Source organism: Brachyistius frenatus, unplaced genomic scaffold (assembly GCF_029030835.1).
Source record: "Brachyistius frenatus isolate BFR_SWC_R1_liver_20210118 unplaced genomic scaffold, ASM2903083v1 Contig_497, whole genome shotgun sequence".
Taxonomy (NCBI): domain Eukaryota; kingdom Metazoa; phylum Chordata; class Actinopteri; family Embiotocidae; genus Brachyistius; species Brachyistius frenatus.
Genome location: NW_027211096.1, coordinates 50943 through 60000, shown reverse-complemented (window position 1 = coordinate 60000; position 9058 = coordinate 50943). Strand labels below are relative to the sequence as shown.

The following is a 9058-nucleotide window of genomic DNA, read 5'->3' as shown; positions in this document are numbered from 1 at the left end:
CCTCATTTTTACGAAGCAACTCTCAAAATAGCTGGAGGGAAATCTTTTATATCCTCTCTTTCTGTGTTTATTTTGTAATTTGTTACCTCATTTGCATACATGAGGTGCAGCTTGTTAGAGATGCTGCGTCTGTGAACATCTCAGATCAATGCTCTAAATATTCATCTTATTAGATTAATTGGCATCTTCTCTGTCAACTGTAGATTTTTACAAATTGTGGGAATAAAGTCTCGGTGCTGGTGGAGGATACATAAAAAGACAACCTAACTTTCGTTAAATAATTCACTGTTTTCTCCCTAAGTGTGTATAAAGTGTTTTGCAACTGAACTCTGAATATGTCATTATTTCATGGTGTAGAAGAAGCAGTGTTTTGTCCCACAGAAAATTCTTTTGGCTAACGTTAATAACTGCCACAGGCTATAAAGCTTAGAGAATATATTTCCGGAAACTGGGGGGTGGGCATGTCTGATCGTTCTATCTCATATAATCATGATACAGCAGCAATATATTAGTCCTCCTACCCGCAGTTCCCACTTCTCTGTCCTAATTTGACTCTGATTTGCTGGGTAAAACTGTCACAGTCAAAACTACATCACGTGCTTTAACCAACCTTTCAATCTCTCCACGTGTTCAGGACTCACGTGGAGTCTCTCCACTTGCCTTTTAACCATCATCATCTCTCTCTCTCGCGCACCCCGCGGCACTGAATGAAACTTTGTGTTTAATCTCGGCATCTTCCCACCTCTTTGTCTCTTTCTGTCACCAACTCCTCCTTCCTCGCCCTGTTCTCCCTCCTCTTTTCTTCTCCTCTGTCCTCCTCCTGTACGTTCTGTTCTGTTCTTTTCTAACCGGTGATGACTGGCAGTGTCACCGAGGTGTTACCTGAGTCAAATTGTAGTCATCTTTCTATTTCACTGTTGTTTGCAATCTCTTCACATTTAACAGAATGAACAAAGACTGTATTGTATGTAATAAACAGATTTTTGCAAATGCAGCACAAAAATTACTATTATTAAGTCATGGGGTTACAAAAAAAAGGAAGGTGATCCAGATGATACTTTAACATGTGGTAACCGCTGTAACCAAAAGTAGACTCCTTATTAACATATCTGTATTGATTCAAATTAAAATCTATCACCATTTATAGACCATTTGTAAATCTGGTGTTACTAGAATAACATGGACGGGACTGCTGTGCCGGGAATTTGCATGAAACTGCCGATCAAACCTGTTGAGTTGAGCAGTTGAGAAAATGTCAAGAAAGCCGCTTAAGAAAGAACTTTTGGCAACTTCTTTGTACTGGAGTGGGTTTCCCTGGCAAAGGCAAGAACTCTCATAGTATGATACCTCCACCACCGTGCTTCACCATGGGGATGGGATCAGCAGGTTAGTAGGTCTCTTCAGAGGTGCTTGAAAGATTTTCAAATGGCTTTGAAACCCCTTCATCGCACACCTTTACTGTTTTGGAATAACTAAGGTTACACCAGCCAATTAAGCCTAACGAGGAGAATATGTATAAAAAGACTCTTACACTGTTAATGGAAGTGAACACCCTCAAGCTTCCGACAAACACTGACCTCGTTGATCTTGTTTCATCTTTTAACCAGAACATTAGAATTAAAAGATTAAAAGCGTATCACTGCATTACATTTTAATTGCGCTGTAGACAGTTCGAGGGTGACTAATGCTCATCAGGAAGCAAGAGAAGCAGCAGAAAATACCAGTTGACCAGAGGCATGACGGGGGAACAGGGAAATGACAGACCAGGACAAAGGCCTCCACACTGTAGCCCACTCAAACAAACTGAACAGCTTGGACTGGGATCTGACTGCCGGCAGCACTCGCTAACAAGCATAACAAGGACAGTTGTTTTTCTGCAGTGTAAGTGAGAAAAACGGTTTGTACTGCCCCCGATCCAGTTCTCCCATCTCTTTTCCAGTCAGAGCGGAGAAATTACAATAATTAACTGAAGTCTTAAACCGCTGCAGAGGTCGTTACCCTCGCAGAGGGATGTCGACTCTTGTTTAGGATTTCTTTTTGAAAAAAATTAAAATTTTGCTTCTCTGTATTGCATCACTTGTTTGTTTGCTTAACATAGTTTAAAGCAAATAAATCAGAATAACATGGAAGTTCAGGACCTTGCACCTATTTTTGAGTTTTACCAAACTGCTCTGAAACTGTTTAATGTTTTCTCTCAGGTGTAGGCTGCTTAGTCATATTTTGTCTATATAAATTATGGGGTATTTGCATCCTCTGTGGGAAGGTCTTATGGCAGTACACAGTTTGCATGGTTCAAATTTTACTGAATAGAAAATGTGTCTCTTGTAATGGCTTTAGCTGTGGGTGCCTTTTAAGTTTACTGAGTCACAGGCTAAATAAGATTATAAATAAGCTCTCACTTATAACACCACTGCAACACCAGGAAGAACAAATACAAAAAAATGTGTCTTAGAGAATCCCGAGATATAGATGAACAAAGTGTGGTAAATCAGTCGGAGGCTCAAATGAGATCACTGGCTGACAGGAAACTCTCACAGCTCAGAGAAATCTTCAGCCAGTCTGACCTTGAAATCAATAGACACAGATGATGAAAGGCTGCAAATATTTTTCTGGAAAGCACCGTAAGATGATGCAACGACTATCTGACAGGAAACTCTCTCTGAATGCCAGATGCTGCCGCACTTATGTAATTAAAAAGTTTGGACTGAAATAGTGTGAAACACGAAACAGCCACCCATCTGGGAGCATCGATTTGTTTTTTTCAAATTAAATAATGCAGTTACAGTTACTGAAATGTAAATGGACTCGTTGGCACGCCTATAAATAGGAACGCCTGCCTTACCGGAAGGAGAAGCGTTGGATAATTATTGGTGCTAAAGAGAGATCACAGCAAAAACTGATTGCACTGAGCTGAGTTTAAAAGTTGTCAGTGAGGGGTCAGGACCGGGTGTCACTATACAGGTACCCTGGACAGGCCTCTGCATGCACCCCGACACCAAGTCCATCAGCCTTCAGAGCAGGCTGGCAATGCTTTGGTAGGAGGAAATGTTTGGTATGTGGGGTTGTCCGGTCAGGAGTGAGGCACAAATTTAGGGAAGACCCCCATCACCCCATAAGAAGAAGAGTAAGCCAACGGCACTACAACACCTCCACTATGGTTTGGACAAAAGCAGACCAGCCCAGAGACCCTGAGCCATCCAGGGCGAGAAAGCAAGCAGGTAAGACTAAATCACAGCCATCTGTATATTCGTAAGAGAGTTGAAGCAGACATTTCAAAGTAATGCAAAAGTTACTTTCCTGTGTCACTAATTACTTTTTGTATGCAGTCTTCTGTAAAGTAATTCAACTGCTTTTGAAAGAAGCGACAACTGACGGCACCTAATTATTAATTTCCAGTAACTTGCACAAGATGATCACGAGAGAAGCTTGAATGATCAAATTTATCAAAAGTCAATTTTGATCTCTACCCGGCTGCAAAATCTAAATACTGGACTTGAAGGCTATCATCTAGAGCTTTAAAGTTAGAACATCAAACTCAAAGAAAACGTTGTAGCTTACATTTAATACTCAAACAGAAATGGAAAGACAAAAACGCCAGGAAGACTACAGCCAGGCTTATAGAATCCTGACTTAAACTAAATAAACTAAACTAAGCTAAATTAAGCTTCTCACACTTGAATCTCTGCAAAAAATAAAATGTAATCTCAAAAAGAGGGGCTATTTAACAGGATAATTTATTGTTTTTTGATGAAGACAAAAAAAATCTGTTAAGTATTGTTAGTACAAGGTGTCCAGTTGCTGTCAAACCAACTGACCTAATGTGTGTATTTAATCCCGTATTTGCATAAATGATATACAGCACAGAAAATACAGTGTAGGACAAGAGGGTTAATTAAATAACTGCGAAAGAGAAGATACCGATCACATTAGAAGAACAGTGAGTGCTTGCGAGTGGGAGGCAGCGTGTGCTTATAGTATGTATAATGAGGAATAAAGAATGAGAGATGAAGACAATGCGTGGGTGTGGTTGTGATTCGTTACTGAGGTTTTTTTTTTACATTTCTCAACAGTTGTAGCTTTGTGTTTATTATTTAATACTTCGGCTTTAACTATCCCTCTAAACCAACAGAGATGTTACATCATCTGTACGTAAAAGAGACAGAAAGGAGTCTTCTTTGTGTGAAACTCATGGAAAAGGATTGAAGGAATAAATTATTTTTTTAATTTCTTTTTATCAATGCTTTGATTGTATTTGTTTTTGTCTCCTGTTCCAATCTTTTATTCCTGCTTTCCTCCACGTCAACATTTGCATCAGTATCCCAAGCAAAAAGCGTCATCACGGTTAAATATAGAGTTCTCCTTAGCCCACCCTCATGTTACATTTGGCATGCTCGATCTCGTCTGATTGCACAGAGATTCTTTTTAATCTCAACAGACCTTTTTCGGACTAGAAGTGAGTCACTCCCCACCAGTTTCCCCGCTTCGCCTTCTGCTGTCAACGCCTCAGAGCTATATTAATTCGGTGTAAATTATTATGAAATGAATGTATTACATTTGTTACATCCCTTTGTTGAGCTCATTGGGATAAACAGTATCGTCTGCGGCTCAACGTTAAGCCTCGAGCCAATGTCGGAACAGTTGGTGTTTGTTCTTTTTTTTCGTACTCCTTTTGAATCAAGCTGCTAAAGTTTGCCTGTGTAAATCTTGAGCAATTAGCAGGTCAGAGGTGAATTAAGAATTTCTTAGCACCTGTTCTGTTTAGGTTCATGTGGGATAATAATCGTATTCTTCTTATCGACCTTGATGTTCACCCAGTTAAACTCTATTCTAGTTCACTGTTGTTATGTCTTTTGTTTAATTTTATGCATTTTCTTATTTTAAAATGTTCCTTTATATCTGGTTTTATGTGAAGTGCTGCATGTCATTTTCTTGCTGTAAAGCACTTTGAGCTGCATTTCTTGTATGAAAGGTGCCATACAAATAAAGTTTATTAGTATTATAATTATAAAACTCTTACGCCACCTGTTTTGGGCAAGTTACTTTGAAAATGGAATAAATTATCCAACACATTTTTCCATTTCAAAAAGTTTTTAAATTTCTTTACTCAGTATCCAACTTTAAAGTAATTTACATTTCACTAGCTCGGACCCTGCCTCGGCTGGGGGTGAACCTTCATTGATTGGGGGAGATTAAGCCGGGGTGAGAGTTTCGCGGTTTGGGGAAGGCTTAGTCGAGGATCCACTGCGGCTTCCGGGCCTTGCAGATCCCCAAAAGAAGCCATCCTCAGACTGCAAGGCCGCCTGCCCTTTGCGCAGGTCGTCGAAGCCGTGGCAAGTGTAAAGTTGGTAGGCTTGGGAAGACCAGCGGCCCATGACCTTGTTGAGGTGGTCTGGGACTCCTCTGCTTGACGCGGTGGTGGCTGCCCCTATGCGGAAGGAGTGGCCGGAGAAGTAGTCAGGATTAATCCCGGAGGTGATTAGAACTGCCAGTCAAAGAATTTTCTGCTCACGTTAATAAACACATACGGAAATAAAAAAATTTTAAAAAGTGAGATTCACACAACCGCGTGATTCCTTCATGCAGACCTAAAAAATTAGTCTGTAAAATGGAAACGTGGATTGAAAATAAAAAGGTTGAGGTTAATCTGTCTGTTTCGAACTTGACCAGCATGTTCAGTAAAAACATTTGAGCCCTGTTTTTTGTCTTGTGACTATTTCAACCTCTTCCGTTTTTTTTTTTTTTTTTTTAAATTTTAACTTTGTTTCCTTCTTGTTTCGTTTGCCTGCACACCCACCAACCCGCTCTTCTGTCTCTAAACTCCTGTTTTTTTTGTTTGTTTTTTTAAACTCCATAAAATTTGTGGTGTGCCCTGTTTTGGTCTCTCTTTTTCTCCAGGGTGGAACAATGTTGTGGTTTTTTTCGTTCACTCTTGTAGGCTTTGTCCATCATTGATAAGAGGGTGTATAGTAGCCCGCGAACAAGTGCAGGGGATGCTATCTGTAGGGAGCCTCACTGATAAACTCAACAGCTGTACAGTGGTACTTAATGTGTACAGTGGTACCTAATATGTTCAGCAACTCTCGCGCAACAGCACAAGGAATAATTACTGCTGAAAAAGGTGTGTGTACAACTATTTAAAAAGTGTGTCTACAACTATTTAAAAGGTGTGTCTACAACTATTTAAAACAGTTTTTCTGCAGCTTTGAAACTGACATCCTCTGCAAGCTGTGTTCGGTCATTCTTAAAGTTTAAACATGGGGCAAAAATCACCAAGCAAGAAGGACAGAAAACCGAGCAAGAGACGAAGAGCGCCAAACGAAACGACTATATTTGTGCGTGAATTCGAGCCGGCGGACGACCCGGAGGTGCAGCGCATTTTTTATGAGGGGCTGATGGAGATGATATCGGACACCGCCTTCAGAGGTTTGAGACATCACCCAGAGAGCCTCCTGCTTTATGCTGCTACGACAGGTAAGATACTTTCAAAAATTGCTTATGTTTCTTGATTGCTATCAAAAAAAAAAAACAACATCATCTTCTTTCCATGTTTTTTTTTTTCATTTATGTTGTTGCTGTAGCTTAAATATCGTTTTAATACAATTTAAAATTTTGTTGTTGTTGTTGTGTTGGTCTTTTGTTTGGTCTTCATATTTTCCTTTCATTCACACATCCCTCATATCTTCTCTCCGGCAGTTGTATGTTTTGTCATCACCATGTGTTGGTGGGTGATAGGACTCCTCCCGGCCATGGTGGTGTGTGCGCGCTACTTCTACAGCAGACGTGTCATCCATGGCTACCTGAGGCGAGCCATGGACGGAGACATGGGGGACATCGAGGGCTTCTACATGCAATCATCAGGTATTTACGTGAATGAGGCACCAAAGTAAAATATCACTAAAACCTTGATTCGTATTTTATTCCCTTTATGTAACATACCAACACAAAAATGGTCCCCCGAGCATTAACTCCAGTTTTGTGTAGTATTCTAATGAAAGCGTCAAAACTTTAGAATTGCTTAGATTTCTGTCGGCCAACTTTGGGACTGAAGTTTACAACCTTGAAATACACTAAATTTCTTTAGAAAAAAATGCCTGTGTTAAAAGTTTGGTTTTGTTACAAGAATGTTGTGCTTTCAGCTGAGGTTTGTTTTTCCCAAAAGTCATTTACAAAATCCAGGTTGACATGAAGAAACTGATAAAAAAAAATTACAAAAAAATTACAAAATAAGCGCAGTTCATTCTTACTTTGTCTAAACTCGGTGCAGTCTCGGATAAGGAAGCTTAATGTGATCATCCGTCATGATTAATAGATGAAGATTCGGTCTTACAAATTTGGAAGCTGATTGGACTAACAGGTCTCTCCAGATGCTACATAGTCATTTCTAATTATGCATATACAAGCGCCACTGAACACTGTAAAAGTTGACAAATAATATTCAGCTAAAAAAACACGACACGGGACTATTTTTCTTGTCATCAGTAAACCTGCAATCGTTTTGGTGACTGAGGGACCCTGAATGTTAAACGCATCGGCTTGGTCGGGGAGGCCGGCGGGGCTTTTTTGCTGTTTCAACACAAATGAACGGCCGATGTTTTTTCGACTACATTTTGAGTTTTTGTTGTGTGCTTTCCCTTCACCTCAGGCTCCTGTCTGTGGGTCGCAGTGCTGGAGGGCAAAGTGGTGGGCACGGCAGCAGCAGTCGGCGGCCAGCGGGAGGAGACCGGCGTTGCTCTCGAGCTGCTGCGGATGTCTGTTGACCGTAACTATCGACGGAGCGGAGTTGGCGTCGCACTGGGACGGAAAGTTGTAGAGTTTGCCGCCACTCGGGGATACTCCTCGGTGGTCCTGGGGACCACCGCGTACGCGCCGGCAGCGCACCAGCTCTACCAGCGCCTGGGTTTCCGCTGCGTGGGGGTCACAAATGGGTACGTCACACCGGGTGCAAGGCAATCCTTCCTGGAACGGATTTTCTACAGGGTCCGCCATCATCACTACAGCCTCAATGTGCAAAACATCAAAATCACTTCAAATGAACGAGACTGACTTAAGAGCAGACGGCTGCTGAGGGGAAGTTTTGAGACTGTTTGACCAGGAAAAAAAACAACATTTAGTTGTCTTCGCAAATGTTCACGTTTATGTTTTCCGGAGAACCAACCTCTGGAGACAATCTTTATGATTGCTTTTCCCTTGGACGGAGATGGAGCACTGTGGCATTTTAGCACCACCGAACCTGTTTCGGAGAAGCTTAGCACGGCTTACTCTGAATACACACGCAGTGGTTTACTTCCACGGTTTCTTTTAATCATGACAATAATCTTTCCTACAGTTAATCGAGAAGTTCCCTAAACCAAAGCAAAAAAAAAAAACCTGATCGAGGGGCCGAAGAAAAAGGCTCTTCAGTTTTGGGTAATCAACTCGTCAGTCGTGGTTCTACATGAGAACATGATCATATGGATGGAAGACAATATGTGTGTGTTTTAACTCTCTCCAACCCTGGACGTCCCAGTACACGACCCACGCTGTGTATCGTTATCAAAATGCAACAAACCACCATTTCTCAAAGGTTCCCGATCACGGTACATCAAAGAGGCCAAAACGGGTTCAACACAACCAACGACTCATCTTACAAGGCTATTTTCTCTCATTTATAGTTTGGATTTTTGGGGAAGTAAAAATGTTAACTTTTCAAATGTCACTCTGGTCTGAACAAGGAGACTTATTGCATTTAAATTTGGCTTCACAGATGTGGAGCTGTAATAAAGTGAAAATAGGAATTTTCTTTTCTGGTAGAAATGTAAAAAAAAAAAAAAAAAAAAAAAAAAAAAAAAGAGCGCAGGTGAAGCAATCAATGTAGCTTCTGGACCTTTTATGTTTTCCAGTTTAATTTAGATTTTATTAAAATACACGATTATATAACTTGGTATTGACTAATAAAACCCCATATCCATATATATCATAATTCATTTTCTATTTGAATATTCATTATGTCTATGGTTATAATGACGGGAATTAAAGGGGTATATTCAGTAATTTATGTAATGACATCAGTAATTTTCTC

General features: G+C 40.5%; 1 protein-coding gene across 1 annotated transcript; it reads left to right on the top strand.

The window, feature by feature from the left end:
- The first annotated feature begins 6254 nt into the window (after positions 1–6254).
- Positions 6255–8043, top strand: LOC138614413 (N-acetylaspartate synthetase-like). Its single transcript, XM_069687860.1, has 3 exons — positions 6255–6471; positions 6694–6858; positions 7643–8043. Exons 1-3 carry the CDS (start codon positions 6255–6257, stop codon positions 8041–8043), a joined length of 783 nt encoding a protein of 260 aa, XP_069543961.1.
- Positions 8044–9058: the final 1015 nt, after the last annotated feature.